The following is a 22,744-nucleotide window of genomic DNA, read 5'->3' as shown; positions in this document are numbered from 1 at the left end:
GGTCGCCTTCAGGCTATCTGAAACTATATTAAAAAACTAGAGGCAGACAAAACAAAAAAAAATGGTAAAATCGCGCAAACGGCCTTTTAGCCGGTCGGAGCGGACCAACCCTTTCCAATTGTCGCACGCTGGCTTGCACTTAAAAACTGGCAAGAAAAAAATAGCGAAAACATACCCATAAGTGTGGTTGTATTTCTTTTGCAAGCAACCCTCGAAAAATTGGGTCAATGCAGTGGTTTAATGCACTACAAACAAACTATTATCCATATACATGTAAGTAGGTGTATGTGGATGTGAAAAATATGCATGTTAACATGCGCTGCAGTGTTGTATTTGACGTAGGCGTAGGCTGACACAGTGTACGGCACGTAGCACTACCTCAACAAAAACAACAACACAATGAAGAAACATTGTAAAAATCAAAGCACACACAAAAGCGATGTGTAACAGAATAACTATTAACAACAACATAATAACAACAAATGTGGATGAACATAGATACATATGTGTATGTGTGTATGTGTATGTCTGTACATATATACCTACATAATAACAATAATCATCAGACGCGCTCTGTATTGACTTTTATGCTTGCGAGTAGGGGTTGGGTGAAGCAGGGTTTGTTGTAGGTACGAAATCCCCTACATTTGTTGTAATTCTGCGCTCTCGTTGCACTTAGCATCGTTCTACGCCAACCAGACTTCTCTCGTTTCACATTACCATTACCGTTGCTGTTGCTGTTTTTGCTATCGACATCGGCTTTTGTTGATTTAGTAGCTGGTCGTCGGCTTTTTCACATTGACGTAGTTGTAGGTTGGTACTTTTTAGGGATGCCACTATTAGTAATAATTTTTGATACCGAGATTATCTATCAGATCATTTGAATCCAATCCGGTAATTGCTGGACTCATCTGGGGTACAACTTTTTGAAATTTAGTAAAACTTCATTAAGCTCAATATTTTTTGTAAACACTAAAAACATTTCAGCATTTCATGTTATGATTTTAAATAAATTCTGGTGGAAATTAAAGGTAGATAGCTTTGGAATATTAATTATAGAATTCAAAACAGTTCGTTCCCACGGCAGTCGGTTCTACGTTGCCGGATCGGCTCGGATTTATATCCAACCAAGGACTGCCATTCCAGCAGCATTCCCCGTACATGCATGGGGAATGCTTATGCTGCTGCAACAATAACAACTGCAAAACCAATAAAGAATTCCAAAATCGGGAACATGGCATTTATTTGAAACAGTTTTAACTTCAGCTTAGGTTTGGGAATACCGGCTAGAATTCCGTCCAAAAAAATGCATTATAATCTGCTTAAAGTGTCTACGTGATATCCAAACAAAAATACACTTTGCTCTTAGAATGTACGCATCTGTGTTTCAAGCGGAGGTGAATCCTGTGCGAGAAGCAATGAACTGTGTTGTGGAAAACAGGTGGAGAGGCAGATCTGTATGCAAGGCTGCGCTCGTGACCTTAAACAGCCCTCCAACCACTTCTAGGGTAGTTGAGTACTGTAAATCTAGGCAGAACTATGTCGGTAGACAAAATATCCTGATGCTAACATGGGTTCCGGAATACGTGGGTATTCCGGGTAACGAAACCTCTGACTCTTTAGACAGGATAGGCTCTGAGGCCAACTTCTTTGTCCCCGAGTCCGTTCTGCCACTCCCTTCTGCAGCCTTCAAAGCCTCGGTTAGCAAACGGGTTATTTCAACTCACAAGCGAGTTTGGCAGGCTGAGAGAGGCTGCATATGGTCAAAACTGATGTTACTTGTCATGCCCGACTGACTGTCGCAGATCCTCCTATACATTCGCATTGCCAACTGCTTTTATATGCCGGTACCTATAGAACGATTCTCGTAATTTCTCATTCTTCAGTTTTACAATTCATTCTCTTTTCCTACTGGTAAATAATCTGTGAACCTTTCACCTATCTGCTATCTGCTAATGCATTTTATTGCCGCTACTATCCAATACCATCACTCTCAGTTTTCACATACACACACACACACACACTTAGATACGCATGTGTAAATTCGCCAAGGTTCTCATCGCTTGCACTTAGCACAACAACTTTTTTATGCCGCACTGCACAGGTTAGCATTTGCCTTCTTTTCTGCATTTTTCCCACTACACTTTTGACTTCTAATCCAATAAAGCATTTTCGCGCACCAATTACCGTCTTTTCACCTTTCACGAGGCTGTTGAACTTTCGCCTAAAGCGCTGCTTACGTATCTGCATTGATGAATGTGTAAAATTATGGTCGGCCTTCTTGTGCCTGTCTGCCTGTCGGCAGAACCGTTGATTCGAGGAGGTACTTTAAGGTTGCTTATACAGAACTGATGTATGAATGTATGTATGTATGCATGTATATGCTTGCATGTATCTATTTAAAGCATAGATTTGTATGCATTTGCTATTTTTGTATCTATGTAGATGTGAACTTCGAAGCATTTGTTGGGCTTAGACATGAAATTTAACATTGAGACGTAAATGGTTTTGAAAGGGGGGATGCCATTTGTGGCACGTGTAAGCGATCAAGTTGTTGTTGTTGCAGCAGCATAAACATTTTCCATACATATGCGGGGAATCCGCTGAAGTGAGAGTCCCTGGCCTGATATAAATCCAGCTCATTCCGTTAACGTAGAATCGACTGTCGAGGGAGCGCAGGCGACCGAGTCGCATTCCCCGCTTACGGTGTATCGTCGTCGCATAGGCAGGTAAGGTAAGGTAGGAGCCTGAAAAATGAACTGGTACGAAACGAAATGTTCCAATATAACAAAAAAGAAGTACTCACATAAATTTGTAGAAAATTCAAAACGAACAGAAACTAATTTTTTAAAAGGGGAAAAGAAAAGGGGGAAATAGCTTAAGATGCTGATCGATGGAATATATAAAGTATAATACTTATGTACATGCATACATACATATACATTAGGGTAGGCCATTTTGCTTGAAACGATTTTTTTCCATTTGTTTCCAACCGACTCGGATTCTTCATAAAATTTTCAAGAAAAATAGCTCAAGAGTCATTTCCGAGCACCCCAATTTCGTGCTTTGCCGCTCCCCTCGTCCCATTTGATCTGGTACGTCTTGATGTTGTTTCAAAAATGGAAAGACTTACAGTTTTATGCCGCCTTCCTTCAGCCGATGGCATTTTTTATGAGGAGCTTTTTCCTGGCAGAAATTCACTCAGAGGTTTGCCATTGCCGGTTGCGGAACGACTGCTATTTGGACAAAAGTATTCCATTATTTCATATTTCATACCTTCTCCACCACCGCGCGCAAGCGAAATGAGGAGATGGGAAGTGATAGGTGAGAGGAATCATGTCGTAAGATCATACATTAAATTGCATATCCCTTCCTTTTATGATGCCGCAATCGAATGTTGGACGGCTTACAGACGTTTCCAAGATCGGAATTGTAAGGCGGCAAAATCTGGTAAACGCAATGGAAATGACACATCCCTATCGCTAAACGTAAGCTTCGACCTTGCACGATCATATCAGCCTTAAAGCACCTCAACTTACACACCTTTCTGTTGTTGGTTGCGTTGTTGCACCGGCATAAATATTCCTCATACTTACACGTACGTGGAATGCTGCTGGAGTAACAACAGCAGAGGGAACGTAGAACCGACTGCCGTGGAAGCGACCCTTTCTCCTTGGTCCCCCCTCGTCGAAGCGACATATTTCCTGGGCCTACTGCCCATCATAGTGCAGTATTGACCTCAGCTGAGTTGGTAAGATTGCTGCAAGACAAAGTACATTTAGGTTGTTTGCGGTTAGAGATCAATGACGTGGTATCAGTGCAAGCGGAAATCTACGCTATATACAAAGCAGCAAAAATAATAAGACTAGTAGCCTTACCTCTGCGAAACCTTACCATTTTTGTTGATAGCCAAACAGGGATCAAAGCACTGGCCTCAGCGCGCATCAACCCCAGATATGTAAAAGAATGTAGGAGGTCCCTCTCGTTTATCCAACAACACAACACCACACTTTGTTGGGTCTCCAGCCACTCTGGAGTGGAGGGAAGTGAAAGAGCGGATGAATGTGCAAGGAAATGCTCTGAGCTTCAACTTCAACGAGTGGTAGAGGACATAAGCATTCCTCTAAACGACTTGTATGCTGTGATTGACTTGAGCGTAATCGCGAAAGCCAATAGAAGATGGTCACTGCCTACTAACTGTGGAGTCTCCAAAGCGCTCTGGCCGAAACTGAATCTTAAAAGGACAAAATGTATGCTTGGGGTCATTAGATCAAGTATCAGCGTCCTCACAGCTGCTATTGGCCCCCTAGCCAGTAGAATGGGCGTACCTCACAATGACTTCTGCAGAAGTTGCGGAGATGAAGAAGAAATTGAGTTGTACCGACTCAATGAATGTCCTGCACATCAAAGAAGCCATGCTATATATCTTGGCGATTATTTCTACGAAGAGCTGGGAAATTTGCAAAATGTCTCACTGGAGGGACTAGATATCTTCTTAAAACGATCTAAGTAGTTTAAGCATCTCAGTTACGGGATGGAAATCAAATGCAGGTATCACAAAGTTGGCCTTAGGTCCACCGAGTGTCTCGTCCTAGACAAGCAACCTGGCTAACCTAACCTAACCTAATCAGGATATAGTCGAATATGCGACTGTGTCTCTCGGCTGGAATCTAAGTGTCCTCTGCTCAACCAAAAAGCAAATGTTATTCTCCAGTCTGCGCCGACTATTGCGGAATGGATTTTTATTTTGCTTCAAAGCGTAAAACTTTTTTAAACTTGACTCGCCTTCAAAGATCTCTGCGTCGATGGTCTTAAGTTTTAGATCCATGTTCATATGTAGAGTCTTGATTGATTCATGATGTGGGCTGTCACGATCTTAGCGATGTTTTTTGATCCACCGCAATTGAATTCTGTCAACATTGCTTTAGCCCAATCGTAATGAGTCTTTTTTGATCGATTGTCAAATTATGCGGCATCCAACGCGAACAACAGTGGTAGTAACCAGAGAATCAGAGATCTGAAAGGTGCTTTACTGATCTCCAATGATGACCAGATCCGTAGTTGGAAAAAAAATTAAAGCAATTAGAAGCATCGCTCTTAGCAGTCAATCTAGTTTCGCATTGGGCAGCACAATAACCAGCAGCAAATCAAGAAGCTGAAGATCAACAAAGCCGCAGGTGAAGATGGCATACAGCCAGAACTACTGATAGCCGACCCGCAAGTTTTAGCGGAAATTTTGCATCCCTACATCAGCGCCGTCTGGGACAATGAAAAGCTGCTTTCGTCCTGGACAAAAGGCATCATCGTGAAGCTGCCCGAGAAGGCGATTTGCGTGACTGCGGCAACTGGCGAGAAATAGCCCTGCTCAATTCCACCTACAAAATTCTAGTCCCGATCATACAAAGCAGATGATTGTATCCAATGTATCGACCTCCAATGTATGTTCCTTAAGGGATGAATAAGCTGGATTTCGCCTTCACCGAAGCTGTGTTGCCAAGCCAACACTCTTCGCATCATAGTAGAACAACCAGTTGAGTGACACTCCCCGCTTTACATGCTGTTCGTCGACTTTAAGAAGGCATTCGACACAATCAAACGAAGCTCAATATGGCTGGCACTGAGTAGAAAGGAGTTCCTGTTAATACAATCCATCCCATAAGAACGCTTTACGAGAACGCCGGACTGGCAGGCTCCACAGCGGCAACATCAGCGACCCATTCACCACCAATGCAGGCCTAAGGTAAGGTTGCCCCCTGTTGCCTCTTCTTTTCGTCATCGTCCTAGATGACGTTATGAGCCAATTGACCCTGCACAAAAGAGGCATCGTAATGAGTTTCACCACACATCTCGAAGACCTGGGCTTCGCCGATGAAATCTTCCTCCTCTTTCACAAACTCATTGACATGCAAGCGGACAGAATGGAAGTCAACGAAGCCAAGGCTAAAGCTATGAGAGTCAACCACAATAAAGTAAGATCTATAATGGTTGACGGGTGTCCGGTGGAATTTGTCGAAAGCTTCTGCTATCTCGGCTGCACTTCGTCAACAAAAATCCCATCGCATTATCTGTAGACTATTCTGGCCAAGCACCATCAGCAACGACGCGCTGTGGAGATCAACAAACGAGGAGCCTATGGCAATCACACGCAGAAAGTGGACTATCCCATGGTTATACGCTTAGAAAACCACCAGATAGCAGCACGAGAATGGCACTGGTCTGGAACCCGTAAGGGAGCAAAGGTCGCGGTTGGCCAAAGATCACTTCGAGAATGTCGATGTTGCGCGAGTTACCAGATGCCGACATCACATCGGACGGCACAAAAACAGCAGCCTAGAACCGTGTACGACGGAAGAGTCTTGTCGAGGCCCTATGCTCCTGAGTGGAGTGGACAAGGAGCAACGCGAACAACTCCTTTCGACGATTGAATTTGCATTCAGTATAGAATCTATGCGAGTGTAAAAAATGCCCGTCCAAGTATGCCACAATCTCACGAGGCGTTGTAAACCTGGTAATATCAGTTCAGGCATCGATTTTTTCTGGCACAGCAACTGATTTTGTTCGAACTTCATGAAATTTGTGTTGTAGAGAAGTGTGACCACGATTTATGAGCGATGAAGCTTTACCACCAAAAGACGAAGCGTTGGGTATACATTTTAGAAACAGTTGTCTCCAGTTTTCTTTGAAGTTATTTTATAGACTGAGTTCATAAGCAAAATTTAATTTTGTATTACTTTCACACTGCAACTTAGTTGTCTACACACATTCGTGCACGATTGCTTAACTGGTGCTTTGGACACTTTCATGTTGACAAACACTTGCGTTCGGGTCACTAGCAGCATTGCGGAAAAAGTTAAGTGAAATTTCAATGCCATTTCCGGGTGTCGAACTTCCGCTGTTCCCTCACACACATCCTCGTTAGCCAACGAAGGGAAGCTATGCAATGCAGCTTTTCCAAATTACGCAAAGCCAAATGAAGAGGCAGTGAAAACTTCGTGCAATATTTGTAAGGCGTTGCCGAATGCGAAATTCGAAACGTGAAACTAGTTTTGCGATGACGAGAATAAAGCAACGATTGCACGAACGAGTGAAAGGATAAACGAGTGCACTGTTAGCTGAGAGTAGAGTTGTTGAGAGTTTCGTTGTTTGTGATGCAATGAGATTGAGAATGCATAACTGTGAGACGAGTGTGAGAAGATGTGTGAGTGAGATGAGAAAGCAGACGTGAGAATGCAAAAGAAAATAGGCGTAGATAAGGCTGAAATAGTAGCGACACTAGGGATACATAGGTATATGATTACACATATACGTGCACGCAAGCTTTGATGGCGTAAACAATTGAAAGCAAAAACTAGGAGAGAGCGAAGAGTGCGTGGCATGTTGTGGGTGGGTTGGGGGATACGACGTGATTGCATTTACAAGCGATGAACTACTGAACGACTGTATTATGTGGTGACGACTATAAAACGAAAGTATACGAACACAACATATGCGATTTCGGTGATTTGCGTTAATGCACCAACGCCTCGCCTCGACTTCCGCCACCGCAAACGGCTGCAGCCATTTTTGGGCCTATGTACTCGGCAGAATTTGTTGACCTGGAATCCTTGAGGCTGCAAAAATGGCGACATAAGCTGCTGTTGTTGTGGGTTGTTGACATAGGAAGTCAATGGAGAATGAATCAGCGAGGAGAAAGGCGTACGAGGTGGCGCGCAAGAAAGGCGGAGGAGAGCAGTGAAATGTGAGGCGCAAAAAAAAAAAACATGTGTATGTGCTAACGGCAGTAAAGTGGAAAAGGAGACTGTGAATGAGTTTCGTAGCAGTGAGTGAATGAGTGGGAGGTATTTGCATGTTGAAATGCGAGAGGCAAGTAGGGTAAGCCTGCGCAACGCAGGGTTAGGACGAAGATGTGGGATGTATGTAGCTGTTGTGTATCGGATCGCATATTGCAACCCTGCGTCTGCTGACCTATGACAGATGCACGAAATGACCTAATTATTTCATAAGTTCGTGCTTTTATGTATTCGCATTAAGTAGGATAAATTTTATTGGTATATTAATCGAGTGACCTCATGCCACTTTCAAAGTATTTGTATTTTTAGTATTATTTGTATCACTTATTATTTGCTTAGCACCCGTTTTATTGTCTTCTTCCTTTTCTTTGCAGCTGGTATTTTCGTATATCTTAAAACCGTTTGACCACTTAACTGGGTCAACCATGAATGGCATGAGTGAGTGAGTGACCATTGGATGGCGTCCACATAGAACTTCCGCAACATCTTTTACTGTGTAGTTATTCTTTACAACGGAAATGTAAATGAAGCAAGAGCAAAATGTCGTGCAATATGCGACTTTTGACTGCCCTCTTGATTACACAAACCCCAAAAAGCGCAACAACAAAACGAAAAATGAAAAGCACACTTGTGTGAAATCCAATTTCCGGCGGGCCGAATTGATCAATATACAATCCTACTAAACGAAAAGCGAAACTTTTGCCACCCGTCAACGGATTTCTTCTGAGTCGAATAGTTGCTTAACCCAGCAACACACACAATGTATCGCTTAAATGTACACCAACAACAACAATCTCAGCAGCAGCCATCGTCATCGGGAGCGGCGTCGTCGTCGTCATCGGCGCCTGCAAAGTCCTCCACGCAGCTGTTGGCCTCCAACGCTGCCACCTCAACTACCACAACAGTTATACCCAGTCATATTTTGTTGCAGCAACAATTGGCCGCTGCAGCAGCTGCTGCTGCTGCTGGCATCAATCAACCACCGGCTACAATTGCTGCTACGCATTTACTCAGCGTTGCTGCCATTGCCAGTGGTGAAGTTGGTAGCGCGTTGGATCTGAATGGCGGCCACCACCAACAACAGCAACGTGCACTAATCCATCAACCGCGGCAAGCACATGCGCACCAGCAGCGTCTGCACGCCAACAACACCAGCATTAGCCTTGGTTCGGCTGCGTTGGGTGAGACGCCCACAATCATTACGAATGTGATGGCTGCATCGGTGGAGGAAAAAATTAAAATCATTTCGACTGCCATTAAAGCCGAGCCGCTGCACGAAGTCATTGCACTGACTACAACTTCGGCGGCAAATGCGTCAACATCAATGACTGCAGTTAACAATGGTGGCACTCACGGCAACACCAGCAATACTAGCATTAGTCACATGAGCAATAATACTCTAAGGAACAGCAACAGCAACAATAGCAATAACAATCACGGCAACCCAAGCCCCAACTCGAATAACAACAATATAATAGCACTCACTGTCGACACACTGCCGCCAGCGGCATCCTCAAGCGGTACTTCCATTTCCGTTGCTGCAAAGAAGTCTTCTGCGGTGAGCGCTGGCAATCATACCACTGCAACAACCATAGCTGTGAGTCCGCTCAACAATGTGAATACCATAAATCTGGTTGTTGGTGGCGGCGCTAGTGGTGTTTCCGGCACAGCTTCCACCTCTAGCGGCAGTGCGGGCGGGACTTTGGTTATTACCACTGGAGGTGGCAGTCATGCCGCCGCTTCATCATCCTCTTCTGCGGCAGCGGGAAGTAGCAGTAGTGGCAGTGCTGCCAATGGGCATCTGGTCTTTATGCCCAAGCGTGCACGTTTGGAATGGTGAGTTTACCGTTGTGTTGTATTTCGCAGTCTTGACCTTGACCTGGCCAAGGCGCTTGTGCGCACGCTTTGTTTTATTTCCACTTCTGTCTGTGCCAAAATTGATGCTTACAATTTTTTTTATTTTCATCAAATTTATCTATTACAATTTTGTTTTTTTCATCAAATTTATCTATTTAAAAATGTTTTTTTAATTTTTTTTTATCAAATTTATCTATTTAAATTTTTTTAATTTTTTTTTATAAAATTTATTTATTTAATTTAAAATTTATTAATTTTAAACAAATTTAAATTTTTATTTTATTTTCATCAAATTTATCTATTTAAAATTAAAATTTATTTTTTTTTATCAAATTTATCTATTTAAATTTTGTATTTTAGTTTTATCAAATTTATCTATTTAAAGTTTTTTTATTAAATTTATCTATTTTTTTAATAAATTTATGTATTTAAAATTTTTTAAATTTATTTTTATCAAATTTATCTATTTAATTTTTTTTTTATTTTTATCAAATTTATTTATTTAAACATTTTTTTTATTGTAGTTTTATCAAATTTAACTATTTCAAATTTTTTTTTAATTTTCTCAAATTTATCTATTTAAAATTGGTTTTTATTTTTATCAAATAATATAGATAAATTTGATTGAAATTAAAATTTTTTTTTTTATTTTTATAAAATTTTCTATTATAACTTTTTTATTTATTTTTATCAAATTTATCTATTTACTTAAAAAATTTTTTAGTTTTATCAAATTTATTAAAATTTTTTGTTTAGTTTTATCAAATTTTTGAAATTTTGTTTTAGTTTTCTCAAATTTAAGTATTTAAATTTTTTTTTTAATTTTCTCAAATTTAGCTATGTATTTAAATTTTTTTTATTTTTATCAAATAGATAAATTTGATTGAAATTTCTAAGTTTGTGTTTATTTTTATCAAGTTTTTTATTAAATATTTTTATCAAATTTATATATTACAAATTTTTTTAGTTTTATCAAATTTGCCTATTTAAGTTTTTTTTTGATAGATAAATAAGTTTTTTTTAGTTTTATCAAATGTTTTTATTTAAAATGTTTTTATTTTTATCAAATTTATTTATTGAAAATGTTTTTTTAGTTTTATCAAATTTAACTATTTAAAAATTTTTTTAGAGATAAATAATATTTTGTTTAGTTTTATCAAATTTTATCAAATTTTTCTATTTAAATTTTTTTTTATTTTTATCAAATTTATCTATTGAATTTAAAAAAAAAATTTTTTTATCAAATTTATGCATTTAATTTTTTTTATTTTTTTTCTATCAAATTTATCTATATTATTTAAAAATTTTGTTTAGTTTTATTAAATTTATCTATTAAATTTTTTTTTAGTTTTATCAAATTTATTTATTTAATTTTTGTTTTAGTTTTATCAAATTTATCCATTTACATTTTTTTTTATAAAATGTATCGCTTTAATTTTTTTTTTAGTTTCATCAAATTTATTTATTTCATTCTTTTTTTGTTTTATCAAATTTATCTATTTAAAATTGTGTTTTTATTTTTATCAAATTTATCGATTTAAAAATTTTTTTTTTAAATTGTAGTCCTCCGAGCAACGAAGAATGGATTTCCACCTCTAGTCCGGGTAGTGTGCCCAGTTCAGCGCCACCATTAAGTCCTTCACCGGGTTCACAAAACCATAGTTACAGCGCGAATATGTCAAATGGCTACGCATCGCCGATGTCGGCTGGCAGTTACGATCCATATAGTCCCAATGGTAAACCAGGTGAGCAGAAAAAATATTATAGAAACCTAGAAACTGATGATTAGTACATAAAAGTGGAGCTAATTTATATTCACGTCAACATCGAATCTAACTCTCATGGAGTGGCTCATCTTCCTAAATGGAGCGGTGCCCGATCACGTAATATTGTCAACCAAACGCGTTCAAAAACCCCGAGCCAAGCCCTCTTTACCTTAAATGTTCGAGTGAAAAGTTCTCTATAATTGCGACCAACAGAGGTCACACCCCAATACTCTCAGTGATTGGTTGGTTTGAAGGTTGAAATCCGAAATTTCTTAAGATTTTTTCCGCCTTGTTTCGACGATGAAATTATCATTTAGAACAAATATGAACCATTTTTTCCGATGACCTCTGATCGTTTGAAGTCAATTTTATAGCTCGGTGTTTGAAGAAGTTCTCGCTTCTATTGGCGAAAAATTTTATGAACTAATTTTCACAAACCTCTCTTGAAAAGGTAGTAATCGTTTAGTGCCAGCTCTAGAATAAACAGCAAATACGATTGGGGCTATTCTTTAGAGTATCATCAAAATATTAGGTTGAGGAAAAAGTTATGTCGTATTTTGTCAATTGAGCGCGACATTTAAACATATCTTGCGTTTTACTTATTGCATCGGGTCACACTAAACGGCGATTTGATTACAATCTGTACTACAAGTGTTGTGATCGTACGTTTCAGTCTTAAGTTATAGCGGGTCAAAGGTGGAGTCCACCAAGCAAGAAATTCGTCATACCCTACCTTAGAGGTAAAAATGCAACGAAGGCAAAAATTTGTGAAGTTTATGGGCCTGATAGTGTAACGATTCGCACAGCACAGCGTTGGTTCGATCGATTTCGTTCTTGTGTAGTATATATCTGTCGAATATGCACCCCGTACTGGTAGGCCAACCGTCGTAGAGACTGATAAAATCCTTGAAATTATCCAAAGAGACCGGCATGTGAGCATTCGCTCGATTAGTCAGGAACTAGGTGTAGACCACAAAACCGTTTGGAACCATTTGCAGAAGATAGGATTCCAAAAAAAGCTGGATGTTTGGGTGCTACACGTGTTGACGCAAAAAAATCTCTTGGACCGAATCAACGCTTGTGATTCTCTGCTAAAACGGATCGAACTTGATCCATTTTTGAAGCGGATGGGGACTGGAGATGAAAAGTGGATCACGTACGACAACGCCAAGCGAAAAAGATCGTGGTCGAGAAGCGGCGAGCCGGACTAAACCATCGCCAAGCCCGGATTGACCGCCAGGAAGGTTTTGCTGTGTTTTTGGAGGGATTGGAAGGGAATTATCCACTATAAGCTGCTCAACTATGGCCAGACCCTTAATTCGGTCCTCTACTGTGCAACTTGACCAGAAGCGGCCAGAATTGGTCAATAGGAATGGTGTTGTGTTCCACCAGGACAACGCTCGTCATCATACATCTTTGATGACCCGCCAGAAGCTACGGGAGCTCGGATAGGATGTCCTATCGCACCCACCATATAGTCCGGACCTGGCACCAAGCGACTATCATCTCTTCCGGTCCATGCAAAACGCCCTTGGTGATACCAAGTTGGTCTCAAAAGAGGCTTGCGAAAACTGGTTGTCTGAGGTTTTTGCAAATAAGGAGGGGGGTTTTATAAAGGGGGAATAATGAAATTGCCTTCTAAATGGCAACAAGTTTGCGAATAAAACGGGGCATATTTGACTTGAATCGGATAATTCTAAGTACTTTAAATAAAGCGTCAAATTTCGATCACAAATACGACATTTATTTTTCCCCAACCCAATATTAGGTTGGGGAATAAATTCGTAGCATTTTTACCGAAGACTTTTATTTAAACAATAATTATACCAATAAGTTCATCAATTATATATTCCTCGTTGCTATTTACAACCTCTTCCCACATCTCGACCAATTTGTTGATGTCGGCGGATGATGAAGGACCTCCCATTCGAGCTCTTGGAGTGCGGATTTGACGGCTTGTGCAACAGGGCGCATGGCGTTGCCGTGAAGGAGCATGGTTTGACCATGTCAATGAGGTCTTTTTAGTCGAATAGCCTCATTCACGGGTGTAGCGGTGTAGCCGGGCAATGTAAAGCGTCTTCTTAACCGTGACATTCTTTTTGGGCCTCTCCCAGTGCATGATGCCCTTCCAGTCCCACCAAACACATATCATGATCTCCTTGATTGACACCATTTCTCATCTCCTGTGGCGATTCGGTACAAAAAACGCTGTTTATGAGCGCGTGTTGCTCGATGGCGGGCGAGATGCTGATAAGCAATTTCAAGCCAAATTTCTTTGTTTTTTCGTTGAGCTCGTGAGGTACCCAGACTGCCAATTTTTCGGAAAATCCCATTGAATGAAGGTGATTGAGAATCGTTTTATGATTGCAGTTCATTTTTTCCGCCAATTCCCGACTGATTTGGCGACCGTTCTCCTTCAAAAGTGGTTAGTGCTCTAATCCCGGTCCAACTGCATACTATACATGACTTTACTGAAACATTCGACTTGCCATTCATGTCACTAGAACGAAATCATTGTAATTTCGCTTTTCGTTCAAATCTTTTTTCGTTTGTTCAGAACTCGCCAGAGATCAAAGATTAATCAGAGACGTTAGCTTTCTTGTGATAATTCGAGCTGAGGAGTTTGTAGGTCAATAAAACCTTCACGCTGGCCTTTCGAGTGAGGAATGTATCATTCATATCGATTACCTTGGAAAGGGCAAATGGCCACCATATCAGCTTTTTCTATAGGCGACCAAAATTGCTAAAGCAAAGGTTTCTCCAGCATATTTTCCAGATTTGGTCCTTTGTCGATTTCATGTTTAAAAGTGTAAGAATTTATTGCCAAATATTTTAGGATGTTAAAAGATTAAGGACAAGCAAGGAGGCCTTTTGTGAAGACCGCGTATTATTTGGAGAGGTTATGGAGAGCTAAGAAAAATTGGATAGGGACTTCATGTTTGTTTTTGGTGCGTGAGGTAGGGTTCAAAATGCCTTCGCACTTATAGCAACCGTTGTCTACTGCGTTGGGTGGTGTGACCATTAAAAAAATCGCTCCTCTTCTTCTGGGGAGACACCCTTCCCGGAACCGCTTTCTACGTTACTTCGGGAAGGCCCAGAACGGCATTTATAAAAAGGACCAATTTTATTCACGCTCGTCTGGGTCCACCATGCATGTACCTCAAGTAGTACGAGTCAATGACTCAAGTGTCTGTGGTTGTCGTCGGCCCGTCAATTTCGGTCAGCCTCTACTGCACTGCTGCTAATGGAGATGCTGCGCCTGGTGCTGCTACCATAGAATGCTGCTTGTGAAAGCTCGAACCTACTCCCACTGGTTAAACTCTCCTGAGGGTGTTTAAGGCTTTAGGATGGTCCAGAACAATTTGTAGTGCATCTCTTTCTTCTTTGAAGTGGTCACAGTACAAAATTACATGCTCCGCACTCTCCACCGTGTTGGGACAGTATGGATAGAAAGGGGTCTCCGCTAGCTGAAACCGATGCAGGTATTCCTGGAAACAGCCATGTCCGCTCAGCTATTGCGTGAGGTAGTAGACTATGTCCCCGTGTTTTCTTGTAAGCCACTCGTCGATGCACGGAATGAGTTTGTATGTCCAGCGCCCGTTCTGAGGCTTTTTGATCCGATGCTCTCTGTACTGTACAGTCGGCTCATTTCCTCTGTGAGCAGATCCAAAGGAGGTTTTCCTGCAATGGCACAGATTGCGTCCGATACGCTTCTATACGCCCACGCTACACGCAGCGCGCTTCGCATGTGTGTTTGTGTGACCTCGATGAAGTGTATCAAGCTAAGAAAATGGGGATGCTGAGAAATCAGACTTCTTTTCACCTATATGCATTCTACAGGAGCTCTTGGCCCATCATCGTAAATAAATGCTCAGAAACTTAGAAAGAAACTCCATTTTCCTTACTTTCTAGCTTCTGCCCGCAAGTTACTGGCAAGTTGGTCTGTATGGCAGTGGGTGGCACACTCTTACCTTAATTTTTCTTCTTCTTGATTGGTGCAATAAAAGCCAAAGCGATTTTGGCCGAGTTTAACAAAGCGTGGCAGTCGTGTCTGCCTCGGGGTAATCGGTACCAGTTAGATGCACCAAGTGATGCCAAGTTCTGCTCTATTTGATCTTTCCAACGCAAAGTAAGCCTTTCTTCTTCCTCTGTTACCACCAGCCCGACCTCCGAAGAAATCTGCGTAGATCTTGCCGTGCCAAAGTGGTCGTTTCTTAACGTATCAGGGCCAAAGACCTCAAGCCTGGGTCGAGCGAAGGCTGGGGAGACACACAGAAAGTGGTCCGCCGTCTCCATTCTCCTCTCCACATGCTGGGCAGAGTCCACTGTCTGAGATGTCTACCTTTTCCATGTGCTTCGCCCATAGATAGTGGTCCGTCAGCATGCCAACCAGCTGCCTACAGTCCCTTATGCTTAATGACAGGAGGATCTGCGACAGTCGGTCGGACATGACAGGTAACACCAGTTTTGTCTATCTGCAGCCTGCCAAACTCGCTTGTAGGTTGAAGTAACCCGTTTGCTAACCGTAGTTTTGATGGCTGCAGAAGCGTGTGGCAGAATGGGCTCCGGACCAGAGAAGTTGGCGTCAGAGCTCGTCCTAGCTAAAGAGTCAGAGGGCTCGTTACCCGCGATATCCACGTGTTCCGGGAATCATGTTAGCCTCAAGATATTGTGTCTACCGACATAGTTCCGCCAGGATTTACAGGATACAACTACCCTTGAAGTGGTTGGAGGGCTGTGTAAGGCCATGCGCGCAGCTTTGCTGTCATTGAAGACACATACAGATCTGCCTCTCCACCTGTTTTCCACAACACAGTTCATTACATCTTGAAAAGCATGTACATACCTGTGTTTGATACACAGATGCATACATTTCAAGAGCAAAGAGCATAGTTTTTTTCCGCTGGATTCCACGTAGACACCAGAGCCGGAACCGTGCTCGGTTCTGGAGCCATCCGTGAAAATGCGAAAACGGTGTTTACCGGGACTAATTTTCAGAATTTGACCACGATTGAGTCTCTGGCAGCCCGCCACTGTATCTTTTTTCAAGTACGACTCCTAATGACATGGATTCAAGGGGCACGAATCGTTGGATCGAAGTCCATGCCTTCTCCTCTGTTGTTCACAGAGGCCGTACCAATTTCCATTGTGTTTCAGCCTGCAAATGGCCTTCATGGGCTCTCCTCGGATGACAACATCAAGAGGTGGTCGACTAACCAGAGCATCAAATGCCGGGCCTGGAGTAGTCGGAAAAGCTCCGGTGCAATAAATGGCCACGACCAGCAGGTACTGGTACCAATTCTCATCAACCAGACATATCGTAAATCTACAGTTGGGAAGAAGTTAAGTTTCATTCTTTTCTTTCAATTCACACTTCAATTTCATTCTTTTTAACTAACCTAAACGTCAATTTGTTACACTGAGAATGATAAATGTGCGCCGATGTTCCTATGCAGCATAAACACACATCCCACATAAATAAGCATACGTATTTACATGTGTAGTACATATGAAAACACTTGTAACCGAGCTCATGTAGCAACAACACCAGTTTCTCCGGCTCCAGCCTTCCACGCCAACTTCCCTTTCCGACGCCGATTGCCCACAGTAACGCCTTAATGCTGTCGATTTTATCTGCACACACACACACACGTACGTTTAGTAAGAGTATTAGTTTACCGGCTTGCGCGACGTGATATAGCGTCTCATGGCCTGCATGCCCAACTGCGAGTATACAGCAGAGCGGGCGAGTAACAACAGCTCCGTGTATTGTCGTTTTGTTTTCTTCTTTAATTTCTATGCTGCTTGTTCGACTTATCCTTGAGTGTTGGCATTAAATTACACACGCATTGAAATTCATTAAGCGGCTATGCTGTGAGGCTGTACCGACTAACGCACCAGCTAACAAGTGCTGTGTGTGCGGTGTGTGCCGTCCAAATGTTAGTATGTATGGACTATTTTTGTATATACGGCCGTACTATATCAGCTTGCAACACGTCGACATCTGTAGCAACATAATCTCATTTACAATCAGCGACACACTTTTTTGGATGCGGAATTACAATCGAGTACTTAGTATTTCATGTAGTTGTGTTTGTGTGTTCACAGACGTTACTCCTCAGCTGTGCCCACTAGCCCGTTTGCCCAGCCGTGATGATAGGCCTCGGACAATTCGAACACTTTTTTTTGCATACGATTTCGCTATTAATTAATTTCTTTTGTTGGATTGCCGTTAATTGCTAACAATTTTCGTTAGCTTTGATTAAAAGTGTAGCGCTGGAGTGTTGGCATGATTACAGACGAATGGAATTTCAGTTCCCTGGTCATGAGAACGGTAATGTATTGTTTCTTCTTCGCTTTACACTGGCTAATTGCACAGGTCTGCCAATTTAGAAAGGGTAAATCAATATTAGATGCAGTCTCTTCAGCAATTCAGCGGTAGCCGTTGATAAAGAGTACCGTCTGACTATCACCCCAGACGTCAGATGCATTTAAATCTGCAAACTCGGCGAAAATCTTAGACGCTCCAGATCGAATTGAGGTATCCGCGTACCTGAGGAGAATATTGCGCAGTTACTTTGATTACCGATTCTATGGTTCAGTACATCACAGGGACGAAAAAAGGTTGCAATAATGAGTGGAGTGCCACAGGGCTCGGTCCTCGAGCCATTGCTGTGGAATATAATGTACGACGGTGTTCTCCGTGTCAGGCTTCATGCCAGAGGGAACCAAGGTAATTGGATTCGCCGACGACATTTCGCCTGTGGTAACGCCTAAAACTTTTGGCGATATCCGCAACAACGCGATCCACACAGTACCAAGCGTACGATCTTGGCAAGCACAAAAAAATCTACAATTCGCGCAATAAAAGGCCAAAGCAGTCCTTATACCCAGTCGTAGCCAGTCGAAAAAGCGAGAAAAGGTCTGTCGTAGAATTGGAGACCGTTCCCGCCGTCAAATAATTGGGAATGATGATAGATAAAAGGCCGTCTTTCAAAGCGCACTTCAAGTACGCCAACGAAAACGTTGGCCATCAGCTTATGGCTAATGCCGTGAAAGGCTAAATTTTGTATGGTGCACCAATTTGGGCGAATAAAACGCATCATGAATCATACTTTCGAAATCTACCGTCTACCTACCGGTGTGCGACGATGCAGCCTTAGTAATACCCACCCAGAATAATAGCTGCCCAAATACCGAGAACACAGAGGCCTATGAGCTCGTCTCCTCGTGCGGCGTTACGAATGAATTGCATAGATGAGCGGCAAACAAGGCATGATAACTCTGCAAAAGGGCGTTGGACGCACAAATGCATTTCTAACCTAATACTTTGGCTAACGAGACCACATCGAGAAATGGATTTTTACCTCACCCAGTTTTTGAGTGGACATGAATGCTTCAAAGCTTGTTTATACAAATTTAACCACTACGAATATTCCTATTGCGACTACTGCGGCGAAAACGCCACCACGTACCTTTCCAATGCTCGCTTGTGCACCATATGCTGCGTTCGAAGAAAAAGTCAAATGCGGTAGTCCAGCGGCAAGAACTGATGGTAATAAAGAGCCTGGCTTCAGAAGGCCGCTTGAGGATAGCGCGCTACCAGAACGCCTTGAAAAAACAGGCCTACAAGCGTTACTTTAAAGGTTTTCGATTGGCTTCTACGCCTAGCTTTACGTCATTATTCCACATAGTGCACGAATGAGGCCCAGTGAAATTTCGAGCGGCCAAGCGGAAAAGTTTTGAAAGAGTTCTGGGAGATATGAGCAGTTACCGCCTAGATAGTTTCGTATGTTGTTCACAGCAATAGCCAGGTATTAGTGGAGAAATCGTGTACTGAAAGTGTTATCCTCCAAATCATGTGGGTTAAACAATTTTGACTAGTGCTAGTTTTGAGTTGGCGGAGTGAGTCGTTTTAATATCTAGAACCAGTAGAGATTGATGACCGTTTCCAAGCAGCAGGAGGGAGGTCTTTCAATGCAAATATTCTTTGCCGTTATGTCTGTGCTAGTTTTAGAAGTCAATAGATTCTACTTGTTTCTTCCGCGAGATACTCTTACGGGATACTCATTTTCTTACCTTCTGTTGGAATATAGCCATATAGATTCCGCTGTGGCTAAAAGCTTTAATGAATAACTTCTGCTAGTTTGTTCTACATTGTCGGAATAGCTTAGAAAATTACTGCCAATCAAGTAATGCTAACTCATTCGACCATTTCTGCGTACCACAGAGAAGCAGTATGCAGATAAAAGAGCCGCTTCCACGCAAAAAAATCAAATGTAAACAGTTGCCATGGTATTAACAAAAAAGTTATTTAACAAGCCTAAAAAAAGAAATTCCGTAACTGTAAAGCACTTTAAAATATAAATGTTTTCCCTATTTGTTTTGCAATTATTTATTAAAAACTATGTTATCACACAGCTAATCTGTTGAGTCAAAGCTAAATTAAAAAAAAATTATTAATTCTCCCCGACGGGGAATTGAACCCCGGTCTCCCGCGTGACAGGCGGGGATACTGACCACTATACTATCGAGGATGTTAAAAAATGCTCACGAATTTACATATATGAATTTTTAAATCTGTGTAGTATATTTGTAAAAAATACCCATGAAATATTTTAGTTTACAAATCTTATCTTTATTAAATATTAACACAAAATTATGCACTTCGGAAAAATTTATTGTGTTTGACACCATCACAGGCAAAGTGAATTGAAATGCAGTATTGATCAGATTTTTTCTTTTTTAATTACAAAACAAAAAAATTATCGAATCTCCCCGACGGGGAATTGAACCCCGGTCTCCCGCGTGACAGGCGGGGATACTGACCACTATACTATCGAGGACGATGAATTCTTATCGGCAAAACGCATAAATGTTAGAAAGCTTCTAACAAATGGCATTAGACTACTACAGCGGCAGTAGAAGAGAAAAACAGCACAGCTAATTTTAGTAGAACTTTAGTATCGTGCGATATGAGTGACATCTGTAGTATACGTAATACGATTATATGTTTCGCTGCACTTAACAACAGGTGGCGCTCGCAGCAGTTGCTCTTGGTTGCTTAGTCATAGTTGAACTTTCAGCAAAAGCTCCACTACGTTTACTAGGACAGTGTCGTCGTCGTCGTTATCTTCGTCATTGCTTTCGGTCGCTCACCGCTATTTGTTTTGTTTATATAAAAAGTTATTGCACCCGTATTAAGCACGCGAATGAATAAAATGAAGGGAATACACAAATCACTGCTTCTCTGTGTACGCTCTATTCTAATATTCTAAATTTAGCTAAATAAAACTAATGCCGCAGCATTAGAAATACAACAAGTTCAAAGAGAGGCAGAGCGAGAGTGTTGATGTGTGAGAGCGAGTGCAAAACTACACATGCGCAATTGCACTCTATGCCAGCGCACATGGATGGATGGAAGAAAGGCATGGCACACAAACAAATAGAGAATAAGGCAAAACGAGCTGCAAACAAGAAATGCCGGTCAGAGTCAAGAGACACATTGAAATACAAACACACTTTTCAATATGGCCGACATGACAAGTAAAAAAGCAATAAAAAGGCAACAAAAAATCCATAACAAAAACATTAACATTTACGAAGGTGAAGCTAAGCGCATGGTCGTTTGTAGGCATGCTTTCGCTCTCTCTGTCTCGCATATTCAGCAAGCTGCGCTGTTGTTTATCGCTGCGACCGCTGGTCTGGTTTTGCCCTGCAATTTATGTGTGTATGTTGTGGTTTTTTTTTTTTTTGTACTTTTTTGTTTCTGTTTTGACACATAATTTCATTGTGTCGCCGCCGAAATCATCATTAACATTGTCGGTTTTCGTCGTGTTCTTGCTGTTATGTCTGTTGCTTGTGGCTCGCTATTGCTTGCTAGTCTGTTTTGGTTAATGTTCGGGTAGGTTTTGGTTTTTTGCTCGCGCACAATTCATTCCTTCCTCTCTTCCTAATCAAAGTCGTCGAATGAACGAGCAACGAGAAGTTAACTGCAGTAAGCCGGCCAGTAAGTTATTCACTCGATTGCATGCAATTATGAGTATGGTGGGCTCTACCTCCACCAGACATTGTTCTGCTTATTGTTGTCGTTTTTGTTGCTAATGCATATTGCGAGCTTCACTTTTTATGAGCCGTTTATATGCTTTCGTTGAACGGAAGGCGGTAGCCGTTATGGCGTATCGCATCGTACCGACGGTTGGACGTTTGTCGTTTGTCAGTGGACATGGGAATGTGGCATCGCATAACAAAGAAAATATTGTAATTTGCTTTGCACGATTTTTGTTTTCGTTTTGGCTACGACTGGTGGAGAGTACATGTGCATGTGTATGTCTGCTAATACATACATATGTATGTACATAAACAGAGGCGCAGAATGACGTAATATTTTTCTTTTACTCACTAACTCTTCTGGCGCTGGACATCATTTTTCATTCGGCAAATGTGTTCGTGCATACTTGAAAAGTCGAGTAAGTTTTTAATGATTTAAAATTTCGTTTGTTACTTAAGCAAATTTTATTTGTTTTTATTGCTAGACAAGTTCAATGGCTAGGGGAGCTCAAATTTCAAGTTCACGAAATTTGAGAGCTGCTTTCATGTCGGTGAAGCTGTTTGGGAGTAAAAATCGCAGATACTCGCCACTATACTATCGAGGAGTAAATTTATTTTAATGTACATATGTATGTATGTATGCCGTGAATTATGCTAATAAGAAGAATTTGAGTTTACCAACTCAGTAATTACAAAGCTTGAGGATAACCAGATGAGACTACAGGATGGTTCAGGTCATATAAAGATGGTTGCCGAAACTCGCCTTAATCGTCGGTGAATTTCTTGGCCACACTGAAACGCTTGCCAGAAACAGTTGTTCTTGTACTGTTCCCACTGAACCTTCATGCGCTACGATTGCCAAGAGCCTCAGAAATTCGAATTTCATAGGAGTAAATTTATTACTACGGCTGAACTATCACGACAGACGGCGGACCAGATACAAAAGTCAATTGCAGGCTGAACAAACCAAGGGCTGCGTGAATGCATAATGTATAAGCAAATTCGCAGATCTCCAGACGCACTAAACTAGGAATATTCAGCTCATGTGTGAAGTCGTATTGTTGTACGGAAGTAAAACGTGGCTGGTCTCCAACACCATCACACAGGGGCTACAATCTTTCGTCAACAAATGCCTCCGCATCATTTGTAGACTATTCTGGCCGAACATCATCAGCAACTACGCTGAAACCTATTCTATGGCAAATCAAACGCTGAAAGTGGCGATGAATAGATTACTCGCTTAGAAAACCACCAGATAGCAGCACGAAAATGGCACTGGTC

The 22,744-nt window shown here is 41.4% G+C and overlaps 1 protein-coding gene and 2 non-coding genes across 17 annotated transcripts in view; 1 reads left to right on the top strand and 2 right to left on the bottom strand.

The window, feature by feature from the left end:
* The window catches only part of LOC128867546 (homeobox protein 5-like), a 276,653-nt gene that overhangs the window by 178,021 nt on the left and 75,888 nt on the right, over nucleotides 1–22,744 (top strand). For all 15 annotated transcript variants that reach the window (XM_054108877.1, XM_054108873.1, XM_054108871.1 and 12 more), the window contains 2 exons: nucleotides 8,165–9,626; nucleotides 11,211–11,392. In XM_054108877.1, the coding sequence (XP_053964852.1) occupies nucleotides 8,551–9,626; nucleotides 11,211–11,392 (1,258 nt within the window). In that variant the 5' untranslated portion in view covers nucleotides 8,165–8,550. The remainder of the gene's footprint in view (nucleotides 1–8,164; nucleotides 9,627–11,210; nucleotides 11,393–22,744) is intronic.
* Trnad-guc (transfer RNA aspartic acid (anticodon GUC)) lies at nucleotides 19,879–19,950 on the bottom strand. Its single transcript has one exon. It is a non-coding gene; the product is annotated as a tRNA-Asp (tRNA).
* On the bottom strand, nucleotides 20,188–20,259 carry Trnad-guc (transfer RNA aspartic acid (anticodon GUC)). The gene has a single exon. It is a non-coding gene; the product is annotated as a tRNA-Asp (tRNA).

The sequence above is a fragment of the Anastrepha ludens genome, chromosome 6 (genome assembly GCF_028408465.1).
Source record: "Anastrepha ludens isolate Willacy chromosome 6, idAnaLude1.1, whole genome shotgun sequence".
Taxonomy (NCBI): domain Eukaryota; kingdom Metazoa; phylum Arthropoda; class Insecta; order Diptera; family Tephritidae; genus Anastrepha; species Anastrepha ludens.
The sequence above is the reverse complement of the archived record's forward strand: the minus strand, read 5'-3'. Positions and strand labels throughout refer to the sequence as shown.